This window comes from Oncorhynchus masou, chromosome 14, assembly GCF_036934945.1.
Source record: "Oncorhynchus masou masou isolate Uvic2021 chromosome 14, UVic_Omas_1.1, whole genome shotgun sequence".
In the NCBI taxonomy this organism is placed as follows: Eukaryota; Metazoa; Chordata; class Actinopteri; order Salmoniformes; family Salmonidae; genus Oncorhynchus; species Oncorhynchus masou.
The window spans coordinates 5949239-5967786 of NC_088225.1; the positions used below are offsets into that span (position 1 = coordinate 5949239).

Genomic DNA, 18548 nt, shown 5'->3' on the forward strand with positions numbered 1-18548 from the left:
CTTTAACGTAGCTAGCCAGCTAGCCCCCGAATAGCAGCACTGTAGTAACTATTACAGTACAACGGTTTGTTTTGTTTGATCGTAGCTAGCTAGCTACATAGCCGTCTTTGTATCTAAGACAATTGTGTAGCCTAGAGCGATTTTCTAGGTTAGCTAGCCAGCTATTGTCGTTCTTTTAAAGTAACGCAACGCAATTAACCTGCTAGCTAGCCAGCTAGCCCCCGAATAGCAGCACTGTAGAAACTATTACACTCGACGGAACGACTTGATTAGTGTAGTGTCAACATCGCAGCCACTACCAGCTAGCCTACTCCAGCAGTACTGTATCATTTCAATCATTTTAGTCAATAAGATTCTTGCTACGTAAGCTTAACTTTCTGAACATTCGAGACGTGTAGTCCACTTGTCATTCCAATCTCCTTTGCATTAGCGTAGCCTCTTCTGTACCCTGTTAACTATGTGTCTATCTATCCCTGTTCTCTCCTCTCTGCACAGACCATACAAACGCTCCACACCGCGTGGCCGCGGCCACCCTAATCTGGTGGTCCCAGCGCGCACGACCCACGTGGAGTTCCTGGTCTCCGGTAGCCTCTGGAACTGCCGATCTGCGGCCAACAAGGCAGAGTTCATCTCAGCCTATGCCTCCCTCCAGTCCCTCGACTTCCTGGCACTGACGGAAACATGGATCACCACAGATAACACTGCTACTCCTACTGCTCTCTCTTCGTCCGCCCACGTGTTCTCGCACACCCCGAGAGCTTCTGGTCAGCGGGGTGGTGGCACCGGGATCCTCATCTCTCCCAAGTGGTCATTCTCTCTCTCTCCCCTTACCCATCTATCTATCGCCTCCTTTGAATTCCATGCTGTCACAGTTACCAGCCCTTTCAAGCTTAACATCCTTATCATTTATCGCCCTCCAGGTTCCCTCGGAGAGTTCATCAATGAGCTTGATGCCTTGATAAGCTCCTTTCCTGAGGACGGCTCACCTCTCACAGAGAAAACTCGCCTCCCTGCGGACCTGGCATCCTTTCACTCCCTCCTCTCTACATTTTCCTCCTCTGTCTCTGCTGCTAAAGCCACTTTCTACCACTCTAAATTCCAAGCATCTGCCTCTAACCCTAGGAAGCTCTTTGCCACCTTCTCCTCCCTCCTGAATCCTCCTCCCCCTCCCCCCCCCCTCCTCCCTCTCTGCAGATGACTTCGTCAACCATTTTGAAAAGAAGGTCGACGACATCCGATCCTCGTTTGCTAAGTCAAACGACACCGCTGGTTCTGCTCACACTGCCCTACCCTGTGCTCTGACCTCTTTCTCCCCTCTCTCTCCAGATGAAATCTCGCTTCTTGTGACGGCCGGCCGCCCAACAACCTGCCCGCTCGACCCTATCCCCTCCTCTCTTCTCCAGACCATTTCCGGGGACCTTCTCCCTTACCTCACCTCGCTCATCAACTCATCCCTGACCGCTGGCTACGTCCCTTCCGTCTTCAAGAGAGCGAGAGTTGCACCCCTTCTGAAAAAACCTACACTCGATCCCTCCGATGTCAACAACTACAGACCAGTATCCCTTCTTTATTTTCTCTCCAAAACTCTTGAACGTGCCGTCCTTGGCCAGCTCTCCCGCTATCTCTCTCAGAATGACCTTCTTGATCCAAATCAGTCAGGTTTCAAGACTAGTCATTCAACTGAGACTGCTCTTCTCTGCATCACGGAGGCGCTCCGCACTGCTAAAGCTAACTCTCTCTCCTCTGCTCTCATCCTTCTAGACCTATCGGCTGCCTTCGATACTGTGAACCATCAGATTCTCCTCTCCACCCTCTCCGAGTTGGGCATCTCCGGCGCGGCCCACGCTTGGATTGCGTCCTACCTGACAGGTCGCTCCTACCAGGTGGCGTGGCGAGAATCTGTCTCCTCGCCACGCGCTCTCACCACTGGTGTCTCCCAGGGCTCTGTTCTAGGCCCTCTCCTATTCTCGCTATACACCAAGTCACTTGGCTCTGTCATAACCTCACATGGTCTCTCCTATCATTGCTATGCAGACGACACACAATTAATCTTCTCCTTTCCCCCTTCTGATGACCAGGTGGCGAATCGCATCTCTGCATGTCTGGCAGACATATCAGTGTGGATGACGGATCACCACCTCAAGCTGAACCTCGGCAAGACGGAGCTGCTCTTCCTCCCGGGGAAGGACTGCCCGTTCCATGATCTCGCCATCACGGTTGACAACTCCATTGTGTCCTCCTCCCAGAGCGCTAAGAACCTTGGCGTGATCCTGGACAACACCCTGTCGTTCTCAACCAACATCATGGCGGTGGCCCGTTCCTGTAGGTTCATGCTCTACAACATCCGCAGAGTACGACCCTGCCTCACACAGGAAGCGGCGCAGGTCCTAATCCAGGCACTTGTCATCTCCCGTCTGGATTACTGCAACTCGCTGTTGGCTGGGCTCCCTGCCTGTGCCATTAAACCCCTACAACTCATCCAGAACGCCGCAGCCCGTCTGGTGTTCAACCTTCCCAAGTTCTCTCACGTCACCCCGCTCCTCCGCTCTCTCCACTGGCTTCCAGTTGAAGCTCGCATCCGCTACAAGACCATGGTGCTTGCCTACGGAGCTGTGAGGGGAACGGCACCGCAGTACCTCCAGGCTCTGATCAGGCCCTACACCCAAGCAAGGGCACTGCGTTCATCCACCTCTGGCCTGCTCGCCTCCCTACCATTGAGGAAGTACAGTTCCCGCTCAGCCCAGTCAAAACTGTTCGCTGCTCTGGCCCCCAATGGTGGAACAAACTCCCTCACGACGCCAGGACAGCGGAGTCAATCACCACCTTCCGGAGACACCTGAAACCCCACCTCTTCAAGGAATACCTAGGATAGGATAAGTAATCCTTCTCACCACCCCCCCTTAATGATTTAGATGCACTATTGTAAAGTGGCTGTTCCACTGGATGTCAGAAGGTGAATTCACCAATTTGTAAGTCGCTCTGGATAAGAGCGTCTGCTAAATGACTTAAATGTAATGTAAATGTAAGCCAGAGTTATACGTTTGCTTCATCTTGAACTGCAAATTGCACCTTCTCCGAGCACTTTGCCTGTGTATGATGATGCACTGCAGGCTTCCTTATTTTCCCTCTGTCAATTAGCTTAGCATTGTGGAGTAACTACAATGTCGATCCATCATCAGTTTTCTCCTACCACAGCCATTAAACTCTGTAACTGTTTTAACGTCACCATTGGCCTGTAGGTGAAATCCCTGAACTGTTTCCTTCCTCACCGGCAACTGAGTACAGCGATGAGGTAGTCATAAAAAAAGAATGTTAAACACTATTATGGCACACAGAGTGAGTCCTGAACTAATTTAGGCAAAGGGATCGAATACTTATTTCAGCTTTTCTTTTAGAATACATTTGTAGAAATGTATAGAAACATAATTCCACTTTGACATTATAGGGTATTGTGTGTAGGCCAAGGACACAAAATCTCAATGTAATCCATTTTAAATTCAGGCTGTAACGCAGGAAAATGTGAAAAAAGTCAAGGGGTTTGAATACTTTCTGAATACACGGTGTAAAACAGGACAGATATAAGCATCCCCTATTTGACCTGAACCTATCGTACCTGACTTTGGCAAAAAGGCTGAATCCGTCATGAATTCCCTCATAGACACTGTCACTCATAACATGTTCCCTGCTATTTGGCGCCACCTTCTGGAGTTGCCTCAGAATGTCTTCATGCAATTATATTCCCCATTCTTTTCCTGCAGAAGGAATCCTACATATTCATGTCAGGTAGGCTGCCAGCATGAAGACACTGACAAAGTGGAAGAATTGAAGAATAGGAGGCAGGATGAACAATGAAGCCAGTTTTAATGGGCCATTTTAAGGAGCTCATACAGAACCACACCACTTTGCAGTGAAACACAAGTCAGGTTATTGTTTGATCCAATTTTTGGAATGATGACCCCCAACCCAAACCCACCCTGACCTCTAACCCCTACACCCAACATTCCACACCACCTGTCTTGATCTGCAGCACAGAGCAACAGGTATCAAGTCACTGTATATGTAGAAGCAATATACTGTATAGAAAATAATTGTAATATGAATATAACTAACATCAATTATAACAATATCAACGGGATGTTTTGTTTCAGGGAGAATTATCAGAGATAAATGTAAAGTGTCTCTTCATTACTTGTACATACATACAGTATACATCTATATAGAGTCATAGTTTCTCTTTTAGGTTAGGTGTGTGTTTGATTGACAGCAGGAATCTGCTCCAGGTCCATGTTTCTCTTGTGATCTTTGACCTTTAGTCTCCGCAGCGCAGACGGGGTCAACAGACTGTTCCAGTTAAAACTGGTTGATGAGCTCTAGCTAGTAGCTACCTCGCAGAGCACGGCCACGCTCCCTCCATCCATGGGACGACGACAGCAACATACGGGACGTTACGCACACAGCCCCTTGAGAGGCGCTAGGGAGACCCCCTACTAAGCGTCCAGGCATGTTGTGATTGACAGTTAACAAAAATACAAATCTTAATTAAGGGCACTGTGCATGTGTATGGGGTCCTGCGGAGGTTGGAGTCTCCAGCAGGGGGAGCCAGTGCATCATTGTAGAGGCCAGGTAGGTAGTGACAGACAGAGAGGCTGCAGAGCTGCAGTCCTTTAACGTCTCTCTCACAGACAGCGCCGTTCGTTTGTGCAGTAATGGTCCTCTAGCTCGGATCCCTACAGAGTCCGTGTGAGCTGTACTATGTTGTGCATTTAAACGGCAGCCTCCTCCTCGGCAAGAAGGGCAAAGGGTTGAAGCTCGGGATGACGCATGGAAGGGCAGATCTACAGGTATATGGAGTAAACATAAGGGAGAAGATAGAGGAGGAGAGAAAGAAAGGGTCCTGGACATGCTATGGGTATCCTAGGGGAATCCAAAGGCGAACTTGTGCGGTATGAAATGCCAATGTAAGGTGCCTGTACCCGCAGGGCACTGCCCAGAGAAAGACAGCGAGACTCTCCTGACAGACTGACTGACTCAACGAATTGACTGACTGAGAGACTGACTGAACTCGCTAATATGGGTGCTATTCGCTCTTTCGAATCCAAGAGAGAGAAATAGGACAGGGGAGAGAGCTGACAGAGACATTTCTTCTTTGTCTCTAAAACAATACATTTTCAAACTTGTGTCTCTTGTCTTTTACGGTGAATTTTCTTCCCCGTCCCTCCCTCTCGTCGCTCTATTTGCTGTTTCTCTTCTGCTATTTCCTTCTCACCATCTCTAACCCTCTCCTTCTCCCTCTCCTTCATTCTCTCCTCTCTGTCCATCTTCGGGGGTGTTAAAGGAACCATCCATGTTCTTTGCTCTTCTCCTCTCTGCTTCTCAAGCCCCCTCTCTCTTTCTATTCTCCTCTCCCTGTCTCTCTTTTGCTGGACTCCGCTGCGGCTACAGGCAACGGGTCAGCAGGAACCATCGCTGGCCGTCTCGTTCTCAGAGATGGCATCGTGAGAGCCTGCTGCCCTATACTGTGGGGGCTGGGGTGGGAGGGGAGGCAGGAGCGGACGCTGAGACAGGGGATGGGGTTGAGTATGGAGCTGGGCCTGGAGCTGTGGTTGGGCCTCGGCCTGGGGTTCAGCCAGGTGTTGGGACAGAGGCTGGGCCTGGGGTTGGGTCTGGGCCTGAGGTTGGAGATGGTGAGGTTGGGGTGGATGGTGGGGCTGGGCCTGGTACGGGGCCTGTGCTTGCAGTGGATGGTGTTGGAGCTGAGGTGAGGTAGCTCCGTTCTTGCTCAGGCCACAGGACTGGGTGGCACAGTGGATCTGGCGCAGGGTGTCCAAAGCCTCACTCTTAGCGTGCTTCAGGAGGTCCGCCTGACCCTGAGAGAGAGCGAGAGAGAGAGAGAGAGAGAGAGAGAGAGACAGGAAAGATAGAGAAAAGAATTCTCAGAGAGAATTCACTCATGTGTTTCAGTAATGCCCTCTATATCAGACGTTGTCAGAGGAAGACCCAAACATTTTTCAGACTCCAGCACACGCAAGCCATAGATAGTTCCCTCTGCTACCGCACGGCAAGCGGTATCAGTGCACCAAGTCTGGAACCAACAAGACCCTAAGTAGCTTCTACCCCCAAGCCATAAGACTGCTAAATAGCTAATCAAATGGATACACACTGCTGCTTCTATTATCTATCCTGTTGCCTAGTCTCTTTAACCCTACCTATATGTATATAGCTACTTCAATTATCTCGTACCCCTGCACATCGACTCAGTATTGGTACTTCATGTATATAACCATGTTATTTTAACTCGTCATTGTTATGCGTTATTCCCTGTGTCACTATTTTTGTTTTTTATCTTTAACTCTGCATTGTTGAAAAAGTAAGTTTTTCACTGTTCGTTTACACCTGTTGTTAACAAAGCATGTGACAAATACAATGCAATGCACTACATTATTTTAGCCAGCAGATGGCAGCCTACATCCATGCTGCAGTGTGGTTGGTGGAATTCTCTGCGGTTCCTCAGAGCCCCTTCAAAAGTAATCTGTTGATAAGTGATCCCACACCATCATTATCGTCCTCTTTATTTAGGAACACCCCAGAGATTAAACCGTGCCAGATGGGGAGGAAGTGGTCATGGCAGGCATCCCGCTTTATCTGACATCCCGCTTTATGGTGTAGTAAAGTCAATCACGGCAGTTTCTGTGGCTGCCTTGGTTTCTGAGTGAGAGAATGGGCTACTGCAGCCCTGCTGGCTCTATTCTGTAGTGTTGTGGGCCTGGATTCATCTCCGTAGACACTCAGACTGGAAAGACGTAGAGGCTGCATCCTCAACAACAAAACAAAACCAGCCCCCTTACGGAACTTGTGTCCCTCACTTAACACTCCCCTCTTCTCTTCCTTGTCTTCTCTCTACATCCCACCCACCACATCCCTTCACATCCCACCTCAACAGCAACCGTCCCTTATTCTCTGACTCTGGTTGTCTCTGAAGCTCTCTTGAGTCTCATCACCACCCTGGCGTCGTCATCAGTTAGCTGGCTAAGGGAGCCTGAGCGACGTCCCTGTGGGACGATGCTGTTTGAGGCGGGGACCAAGGAATATGTCCTGCCTGTACTAGGGGTGTCTGCCTGCCTGTCTGTTTGTCTGTCGGGCTGTACTACCCCATTGCCACTGGGCAGACAGGTTAGAGTGGCGTGTAGCATAGGAGGGTTGAGGGTACAACTCTGGACAAAATGCCTCATGTTCCCCTCTCACATGAGGGTAATGCTTAGCGACAAGTCTTCTACATTGAAGGGCCTCAGAACACAATCCACTCCAACAACATGAATAAATCAGATGTTTGAGAAATTATGTAATGTTCCCGTGGGAGTCACAAAGCTGGTGCTGCTGTGCCAGTCAGGGTCTTGGCTGGTGGTACCGGAACCTAATCACCATGGGTTGAGCTCAACCATGGTTACGGGTCCACTCACCCCCGCAGCTGGCCTGGCCTGCAGCACAGCGTTCCATTGGGTGTTCGCCACGGCTGAGGCTCCACAGAACCACCAATCACACATCTCCATCTGTACAACTCCTAACCAGTCACAGTTGTTCCTTCCTCGTCCTTAACACAGTCCATTCACCTGTTTCTATGATTATTTATTTTTATGAGAAGGTTTATCTCAACCTCCAATTTGCCTCCAGATCGGAATATATGGGTCAGAGGACTCAGTGAGACTATAGATTAGCTGTGGAGAGAGCACTGGGCATAGAGACAGACTGGTGACAGGAGGAGCTTCAACATGGACAGTCCTTTAATCACTGACTTCTAAGTTACTATGCTTCAAGAACAATACTGTATCTAGAGAATCAGACTAGCTGGTGTTGCTGGGCGGGTCTCTACAATCCCATAGAGTCTTTGGAGCTTCTTAAGTTTCTATAAAAGGAATCCACGATTTTCTCTTAGCACCTTCTTTTATCCTCTCTCTCTCTCTCTCTCTCTCTCTCTCACACACTCACTCTCTTACTCTCTCTCTCTGATTCTCTTACTCTCTAGCCCCTACCACAGCTGGCAGGCTGGGTACCCTCATGGAGTCTGTGGGCTGTGGAACCAGTGAGTTGGGCTGAATGGAGAGGTGACTGCCTGGACTTGGGCTGCCAAGCCTGGCTGGCACACACAGCCCACACCTGCCTCATACCAAATGTTCACCACCATAAAGAGAGGTATTTTGGCTGATAATGTGCCCGTGTCTGCTGTGCTATGTAGATACGGACATGCAGCCTGTACCCACAACTCCCCGTACAGACACGAGGAAGGAGGAAGGAGGGAGAAGGACGAGGGGTGGATGGATGGAGGGGGTAAGGTCTTAGGTTTTGTGTGTCCACGTGAGGCTTCTTAAGTGCTTAAGTCCTTCAGTTCTATAGAGTGAATTAAAGCTTAACTTAGATAAGACTGCCAGCCACACCGGCTGCCAACGAACAATGAGTCCAAACAAAATAGGCTGAGCAACACACGTTTTTGAAGGTGCATCTCGAGCTACTGTTAACATTGTCTCATGGCTCTACCTTTGAGCTATATTATATTTGATATATTATATCTATTTCCATCCTGTCTTCTATCCTTTCCCATTTTTTCCTTTGTTTCTGGTCCTGTTTGATGCAGCCCAGACGTCTCTCTGATAAACAGGTCCTGGGGAATCAAATGTATCCCTGGTCACATCATCCCTCTCTCTCTGGCTGCCAGCCCGGCAGAGCCCCGAACCAGGCTCAACACTTCACTCAATCCTGAAGAATTACATCCAGATGAGATCGAAAACACACATCCCACATTCCCTCTATGTCCTTATTTGTGTCTTGGCGAGATGGTGGCGAGGCTTCGTGCTTTATCAGTGTTGCTATTACCACGGGTAATGATTCATTGAGGCTGTGAAACGAGGGCGTTGGGCCCCGGCTTTATATGATTGTGGGCCTGTGTTTACAGACGAGGAGACGGGAGAGAGGGCAGAGAAGGGAGAGAGGAGAGAGAGGGAATATAGAGGAGAGAGAGGGGACATAGAGGGGAAAGGAGAGTGAGATGAAGAGGGGAGAGAGAAGGGGGAGAGTGTGACACCAATGGCCCACCTAAGGGCACGTCAAGGGCACTGTGTTCCATCCTCATCAACTCATCCCTGACCACTGGCTGTGTTCCATCCTCATCAACTCATCCCTCACCACTGGCTGTGTTCCATCCTCATCAACTCATCCCTGACCCCTGGCTGTGTTCCATCCTCATCAACTCATCCCTGACCCCTGGCTGTGTTCCATCCTCATCAACTCATCCCTGACCACTGGCTGCGTCCCCTCTGACTTCAAAATGGCCCAAGTCGCTACCCTCCTCAAGAAACCAACACACTACTCATCTGGCATCAAAACCTACAGACCTGTATCCCTTCTTTCTTTTCTTTCCAAAACACTTGAGCGTGTTGTCTCTGATCAACTTTCTCGTTATCTCTCTCAGAACGACCTTCTTGACCCTAACCAGTCAAGGCTTCAAGATGGGTCACTCAACCTAGACTGCTCTTCTGTGTCACGGAGGATTTTCGCTCTTCCAAAGCTGACTCTCTCTCTTCTGTTCTCATCCTCCTCGATCTATCCGTTGCCTTCGACACTGTGAACCATCAGATCCTCCTCTCCACCGTCTCAGGGCTGGACGTCTCAGGCAATGCCCACTTTTGGATTGAATCCTACCTAGCAGGCCGCTCCTACCAGGTGACATGGAGAGGATCTGTGTCTGCCCAACGTATTCTCACTACTGCTGTCCCCCAGGGCTCGGTTCTAGGCACTCTCCTCTTCTCTCTATTCCCCAAATCGCTCAGCTCCGTCATATCCTCACAAGGTCTCTCCTATCATTGCTATGCGGATGACACTCAACCCCCTTTCTCCATCCCCCCTTCTGACACCCAGGTGGCGACACGCATCTCTGCGTGCTTGGCAGATATCTCAACTTGGATGTCGGCCCACCACCTCAAGCTCAACTTCGACTCTTCCTCCTGGGGAAGGCCTGCCCGCTCAAAGACCTCTCCATCACGGTTGACAACTCCACAGTGTCACACTCCCAGAGTGCAAAGAACCTTGGAGTGACACTGGACAACAACCTGTTGTTCTCTGCAAACATCAAAGCAGTGACCCGCTCCTGCAGGTTCATGCTCTACAACATCCGTAGAGTATGACCCTACCTCACACAGGAAGCGGCGCAGGTCCTAATCCAGGCACTTGTCCTCTGCCTTCTGGTTTACTGCAACTCACTGTTTGTTGGGCTCCCCGCTTGTGCCATCAAACCCCTGCAACTTAACCAGAACACTGCAGCCCACCTGGTTTTCAAAACTTCCCAAGTTCTCTCATGTCACCCCGCTTCTCTGACACTCCACTGGCTTCCAGTTGAAGCTCACTTCCGCTACAAGACCATGGTGCTTAACTACAGAACAGCAAGAGGAACTGCCACAACCTACCTTCAGTCTATGCCCAAACTCTACACCCCAACCGGAGTACTTCATTCTGCCACTTCTGGTCTCTTGTCCCTCCCACCCCTAGGAGGGCAGCTCCCGCTCAGCCCAGTCCAAGCTCTTCTCTGTCCTGGCACTGCAATGGTGGAACCAGCTTCCCCCTGAAGCAGCAGAGTCCCTGCCCAACTTCCGAAAACATCTGAAACCCTCCTTCTTCAAACAGTATCTTAAATAACCCTCCTACTCTGCTAAGACCCCTCACACCCCTAAAATGTAAATAGTACACTAAGGTATTCTTTCATGTGGGATGTGTTATCATGTTAGTTACTGCTGAGCCCACTGATACAGCTGTAGGCTGGAGCTGCACCATTTAATTAAGAGATTTAAGGATTACAAAGAAGGGAGGTGCCCATTAGCCAAATTGCTGTCTTAAGATGTAATCTCTTGGGAGAGTAGAGCAGCAACATCACTTCTATAAATTACTGGAAGTTGTTTCAAATCAATAACCTTGTGAACTTATGCAGACCGAAGCAGTATTTCTAAGGCATGATGCACTAGCCATACATTGCTAGTTGTTATCTTGACAAAGTGTCTGGATGTACATGATACAGTACACTATCCATTAGTCTTTAATAGTACAGTATCTTGTCAAAGAGTTTCCTGTGTTTTAGGATGGATGGATGGATGTACTGTACTCATACCTTGAGGACGGTGATGTTCCAGGCGTAGCTCTCCATGGCTTTATGTAGCTTCCGGCCTTTCAGGCCCTCCTTCGCCCCAATCCTGTGAAGGTCCACGTGGAAATCCAGTCCTGGACAAACACAAACACAAGACATGAATTAACTGTTCATAGGGTACAGGCAGCCAAGGTCAGAGGGGTGAGGATAACATGGAAGTCCGTTGGACCGTCTGTCCATTTGGAGAATAAAATAATGTTATTCATCTTCAGCTGTAGGTTGTTCTGTACCATCAACACCCTGGACGGTCCCATGGCCTGTAGGGCATACTATAACACACCACCCTGGATGGTCCCATGGCCTGTAGGGCATACTATACCATCACCACCCTGGACAGTCCCATGGCCTGTAGGGCATACTATACCATCACCACCCTGGACGGTCCCATGGCCTGTAGGACATACTATACCATCACCACCCTGGACGGTCCCATGGCCTGTAGGGCATACTATACCATCACCACCTTGGACGGTCCCATGGCCTGTAGGACATACTATACCATCACCACCCTGCACGGTCCCATGGCCTGTAGGGCATACTATACCATCACCACCCTGGACGGTCCCATGGCCTGTAGGACATACTATACCATCACCACCTTGGACGGTCCAATGGCCTGTAGGACATACTATACCATCGCCACCCTGGACGGTCCCATGGCCTGTAGGGCATACTATACCATCACCACCCTGGACGGTCCCATGGCCTGTAGGGCATACTGTAACACACCACCCTGGACGGTCCCATGGCCTGTAGGGCATACTATACCATCACCACCTTGGACGGTCCCATGGCCTGTAGTGCATACTATACCATCACCACCCTGGACGGTCCCATGGCCTGTAGGGCATACTGTAACACACCACCCTGGACGGTCCCATGGCCTGTAGGGCATACTATACCATCACCACCTTGGACGGTCCCATGGCCTGTAGGACATACTATACCATCACCACCCTGGACGGTCCCATGGCCTGTAGGGCATACTGTAACACACCACCCTGGACGGTCCCATGGCCTGTAGGACATACTATACCATCACCACCCTGGACGGTCCCATGGCCTGTAGGGCATACTGTAACACACCACCCTGGACGGTCCCATGGCCTGTAGGGCATACTATACCATCACCACCCTGGACGGTCCCATGGCCTGTAGGGCATACTATACCATCACCACCTTGGACGGTCCCATGGCCTGTAGGGCATACTATACCATCACCACCTTGGACGGTCCCATGGCCTGTAGGACATACTATACCATCACCACCCTGGACGGTCCCATGGCCTGTAGGGCATACTATACCATCACCACCCTGGACGGTCCCATGGCCTGTAGGACATACTATACCATCACCACCCTGGACAGTCCAATGGCCTGTAGGGCATACTATACCATCACCACCCTGGACGGTCCCATGGCCTGTAGGACATACTATACCATCACCACCCTGGACGGTCCCATGGCCTGTAGGGCATACTGTAACACACCACCCTGGACGGTCCCATGGCCTGTACCTTACTGTACTGCTGTAAATCTGTCCACTGTCCAGATCATCTGCCACTGGATTGGCACTGACTCCTACAGTACACAGCTCCTGTAATGCTGAGTACAGCTGCTGCCCTGGACACTTTTTCAGAGTTTGAGGACAAAGTCTAAATACAGAGCAACTTCCCACTCCAAAGACATGTCCCAACCCTTCATGTTCTGTGCTCCACTTAAAAGGTCCCCTCAACAAAGTATGCCATCACCATTCCGGTTCCCCATGGCACACATTGGCACACCCATTTCTACAGCAGAGCCACCCCCTTGACAGGCACACGCCCATAAAACCCCACACACCCACACCACCACAGTTCAGTAGCTGAGAATCACCCGAGCCGAAAGGCATGGAGAACAAGAGGGAAAGAAAGAAATATATTATTAGAGAGCTGCTTCTGAGTAGTAGTGTAACTGGGGCATCCAGGTGTTATAAATAGCAACTGGGCGTGATATGAACAACAATAATAATGGTGAGCAACAATACGTTTCTAGCCAGAGGTCATTTCTCTCTTTCTCTCTCTCTGTGCCCAGCCTTCTGACACGTTCTCCTCCCATCCATCTACTCATCTACCCATCTCTCTCTCTGTGTCCAGCCTTCTGACAAGTTCTCCTCCCATCCATCTACTCATCTACCCATCTCTCTCTCTGTGCCCAGCCTTCTGACACGCTCTCCTCCCATCCATCTACTCATCTACCCATCTCTCTCTCTCTGTGCCCAGCCTTCTGACACGCTCTTCTCCCATCCATCTACTCATCTACCCATCTCTCTCTCTCTGTGCCCAGCCTTCTGACACGCTCTTCTCCCATCCATCTACTCATCTACCCATCTCTCTCTCTGTGCCCAGCCTTCTGACACGCTCTTCTCCCATCCATCTACTCATCTACCCATCTCTCTCTCTGTGCCCAGCCTTCTGACACGCTCTCCTCCCATCCACCTACTCATCTACCCATCTCTCTCTCTCTGTACCCAGCCTTCTGACACGCTCTCCTCCCATCCATCTACTCATCTACCCATCTCTCTCTCTGTGTCCAGCCTTCTGACACGCTCTCCTCCCATCCATCTACTCATCTACCCATCTCTCTCTCTGTGCCCAGCCTTCTGACACGTTCTCCTCCCATCCATCTACTCATCTACCCATCTCTCTCTCTGTGTCCAGCCTTCTGACACGTTCTCCTCCCATCCATCTACTCATCTACCCATCTCTCTCTCTCTGTGTCCAGCCTTCTGACACGCTCTCCTCCCATCCATCTACTCATCTACCCATCTCTCTCTCTCTGTACCCAGCCTTCTGACACGTTCTTCTCCCATCCATCTACTCATCTACCCATCTCTCTCTCTGTGTCCAGCCTTCTGACACGTTCTCCTCCCATCCATCTACTCATCTACCCATCTCTCTCTCTCTGTGCCCAGCCTTCTGACACGCTCTCCTCCCATCCATCTACTCATCTACCCATCTCTCTCTCTGTGCCCAGCCTTCTGACACGCTCTCCTCCCATCCATCTACTCATCTACCCATCTCTCTCTCTCTGTACCCAGCCTTCTGACACGTTCTTCTCCCATCCATCTACTCATCTACCCATCTCTCTCTCTCTGTGTCCAGCCTTCTGACACGCTCTCCTCCCATCCATCTACTCATCTACCCATCTCTCTCTCTGTGTCCAGCCTTCTGACACGCTCTCCTCCCATCCATCTACTCATCTACACATCTCTCTCTCTGTACCCAGCCTTCTGACACGTTCTCCTCCCATCCATCTACTCATCTACCCATCTCTCTCTCTCTGTACCCAGCCTTCTGACACGTTCTCCTCCCATCCATCTACTCATCTACCCATCTCTCTCTCTCTGTGTCCAGCCTTCTGACACGTTCTCCTCCCATCCATCTACTCATCTACCCATCTCTCTCTCTCTGTGTCCAGCCTTCTGACACGCTCTCCTCCCATCCATCTACTCATCTACACATCTCTCTCTCTGTACCCAGCCTTCTGACACGTTCTCCTCCCATCCATCTACTCATCTACCCATCTCTCTCTCTCTGTACCCAGCCTTCTGACACGTTCTCCTCCCATCCATCTACTCATCTACCCATCTCTCTCTCTGTGTCCAGCCTTCTGACACGTTCTCCTCCCATCCATCTACTCATCTACCCATCTCTCTCTCTCTGTGTCCAGCCTTCTGACACGCTCTCCTCCCATCCATCTACTCATCTACCCATCTCTCTCTCTGTGCCCAGCCTTCTGACACGTTCTTCTCCCATCCATCTACTCATCTACCCATCTCTCTCTCTCTGTGTCCAGCCTTCTGACACGCTCTCCTCCCATCCATCTACTCATCTACCCATCTCTCTCTCTCTGTACCCAGCCTTCTGACACGTTCTCCTCCCATCCACCTACTCATCTACCCATCTCTCTCTCTGTGTCCAGCCTTCTGACACGTTCTCCTCCCATCCATCTACTCATCTACCCATCTCTCTCTCTCTGTACCCAGCCTTCTGACACGCTCTCCTCCCATCCATCTACTCATCTACCCATCTCTCTCTCTCTGTACCCAGCCTTCTGACACGTTCTCCTCCCATCCACCTACTCATCTACCCATCTCTCTCTCTCTGTGTCCAGCCTTCTGACACGTTCTCCTCCCATCCATCTACTCATCTACCCATCTCTCTCTCTGTACCCAGCCTTCTGACACGCTCTCCTCCCATCCATCTACTCATCTACCCATCTCTCTCTCTGTGTCCAGCCTTCTGACACGCTCTCCTCCCATCCATCTACTCATCTACCCATCTCTCTCTCTCTGTACCCAGCCTTCTGACACGTTCTCCTCCCATCCACCTACTCATCTACCCATCTCTCTCTCTGTGTCCAGCCTTCTGACACGCTCTCCTCCCATCCATCTACTCATCTACCCATCTCTCTCTCTCTGTACCCAGCCTTCTGACACGTTCTCCTCCCATCCACCTACTCATCTACCCATCTCTCTCTCTGTACCCAGCCTTCTGACACGCTCTCCTCCCATCCACCTACTCATCTACCCATCTCTCTCTCTGTGTCCAGCCTTCTGACACGCTCTCCTCCCATCCATCTACTCATCTACCCATCTCTCTCTCTCTGTACCCAGCCTTCTGACACGCTCTCCTCCCATCCATCTACTCATCTACCCATCTCTCTCTCTCTGTACCCAGCCTTCTGACACGCTCTCCTCCCATCCATCTACTCATCTACCCATCTCTCTCTCTCTGTGTCCAGCCTTCTGACACGTTCTCCTCCCATCCACCTACTCATCTACCCATCTCTCTCTCTCTGTGTCCAGCCTTCTGACACGCTCTCCTCCCATCCATCTACTCATCTACCCATCTCTCTCTCTGTGTCCAGCCTTCTGACACGTTCTCCTCCCATCCATCTACTCATCTACCCATCTCTCTCTCTCTGTGTCCAGCCTTCTGACACGCTCTCCTCCCATCCATCTACTCATCTACCCATCTCTCTCTCTCTGTACCCAGCCTTCTGACACGCTCTCCTCCCATCCATCTACTCATCTACCCATCTCTCTCTCTCTGTACCCAGCCTTCTGACACGCTCTCCTCCCATCCATCTACTCATCTACCCATCTCTCTCTCTGTGCCCAGCCTTCTGACACGCTCTCCTCCCATCCATCTACTCATCTACCCATCTCTCTCTCTGTGTCCAGCCTTCTGACACGCTCTCCTCCCATCCATCTACTCATCTACCCATCTCTCTCTCTCTGTACCCAGCCTTCTGACACGCTCTCCTCCCATCCATCTACTCATCTACCCATCTCTCTCTCTCTGTACCCAGCCTTCTGACACGCTCTCCTCCCATCCATCTACTCATCTACCCATCTCTCTCTCTGTGTCCAGCCTTCTGACACGCTCTCCTCCCATCCATCTACTCATCTACCCATCTCTCTCTCTCTGTACCCAGCCTTCTGACACGCTCTCCTCCCATCCATCTACTCATCTACCCATCTCTCTCTCTGTGTCCAGCCTTCTGACACGTTCTCCTCCCATCCATCTACTCATCTACCCATCTCTCTCTCTGTGTCCAGCCTTCTGACACGCTCTCCTCCCATCCATCTACTCATCTACCCATCTCTCTCTCTGTGCCCAGCCTTCTGACACGCTCTCCTCCCATCCATCTACTCATCTACCCATCTCTCTCTCTGTACCCAGCCTTCTGACACGTTCTCCTCCCATCCATCTACTCATCTACCCATCTCTCTCTCTGTGCCCAGCCTTCTGACACGCTCTCCTCCCATCCACCTACTCATCTACCCATCTCTCTCTCTCTGTACCCAGCCTTCTGACACGTTCTCCTCCCATCCATCTACTCATCTACCCATCTCTCTCTCTCTGTGTCCAGCCTTCTGACACGCTCTCCTCCCATCCATCTCCTCATCTACCCATCTCTCTCTCTGTGCCCAGCCTTCTGACACGCTCTCCTCCCATCCATCTACTCATCTACCCATCTCTCTCTCTCTGTGCCCAGCCTTCTGACACGTTCTCCTCCCATCCATCTACTCATCTACCCATCACTCTCTCTGTGCCCAGCCTTCTGACACGCTCTCCTCCCATCCATCTACTCATCTACCCATCTCTCTCTCTCTCTGTACCCAGCCTTCTGACACGTTCTTCTCCCATCCATCTACTCATCTACACATCTCTCTCTCTCTGTGCCCAGCCTTCTGACACGCTCTCCTCCCATCCATCTACTCATCTACCCATCTCTCTCTCTCTGTGTCCAGCCTTCTGACACGCTCTCCTCCCATCCATCTACTCATCTACCCATCTCTCTCTCTGTGCCCAGCCTTCTGACACGTTCTCCTCCCATCCATCTACTCATCTACCCATCTCTCTCTCTGTGTCCAGCCTTCTGACACGCTCTCCTCCCATCCATCTACTCATCTACCCATCTCTCTCTCTCTGTGTCCAGCCTTCTGACACGTTCTCCTCCCATCCATCTACTCATCTACCCATCTCTCTCTCTCTGTACCCAGCCTTCTGACACGTTCTCCTCCCATCCATCTACTCATCTACCCATCTCTCTCTCTGTGTCCAGCCTTCTGACACGTTCTCCTCCCATCCATCTACTCATCTACCCATCTCTCTCTCTGTGCCCAGCCTTCTGACACGCTCTCCTCCCATCCACCTACTCATCTACCCATCTCTCTCTCTGTGTACCCAGCCTTCTGACACGTTCTCCTCCCATCCACCTACTCATCTACCCATCTCTCTCTCTGTGTACCCAGCCTTCTGACACGTTCTCCTCCCATCCACCTACTCATCTACCCATCTCTCTCTCTGTGCCCAGCCTTCTGACACGCTCTCCTCCCATCCATCTACTCATCTACCCATCTCTCTCTCTCTGTACCCAGCCTTCTGACACGCTCTCCTCCCATCCATCTACTCATCTACCCATCTCTCTCTCTGTGTCCAGCCTTCTGACACGTTCTCCTCCCATCCATCTACTCATCTACCCATCTCTCTCTCTGTGTACCCAGCCTTCTGACACGTTCTCCTCCCATCCACCTACTCATCTACCCATCTCTCTCTCTGTGCCCAGCCTTCTGACACGCTCTCCTCCCATCCATCTACTCATCTACCCATCTCTCTCTCTCTGTACCCAGCCTTCTGACACGCTCTCCTCCCATCCATCTACTCATCTACCCATCTCTCTCTCTGTGTCCAGCCTTCTGACACGTTCTCCTCCCATCCATCTACTCATCTACCCATCTCTCTCTCTGTGTACCCAGCCTTCTGACACGCTCTCCTCCCATCCATCTACTCATCTACCCATCTCTCTCTCTCTG

General features: G+C 50.9%; 1 protein-coding gene across 1 annotated transcript in view; it reads right to left on the reverse strand.

The window, feature by feature from the left end:
• Nucleotides 1-3842: 3842 nt before the first annotated feature.
• LOC135554038 (inactive phospholipase C-like protein 2) overlaps nucleotides 3843-18548 on the reverse strand; it is a 116209-nt gene continuing 101503 nt past the window's right edge. The window contains exons 5-6 of the mRNA XM_064986039.1: nucleotides 11147-11256; nucleotides 3843-5867 (exon numbers count right to left, since the gene is read on the reverse strand). Coding sequence (XP_064842111.1) covers nucleotides 5451-5867; nucleotides 11147-11256 — 527 coding nt within the window. The 3' untranslated portion in view covers nucleotides 3843-5450. The remainder of the gene's footprint in view (nucleotides 5868-11146; nucleotides 11257-18548) is intronic.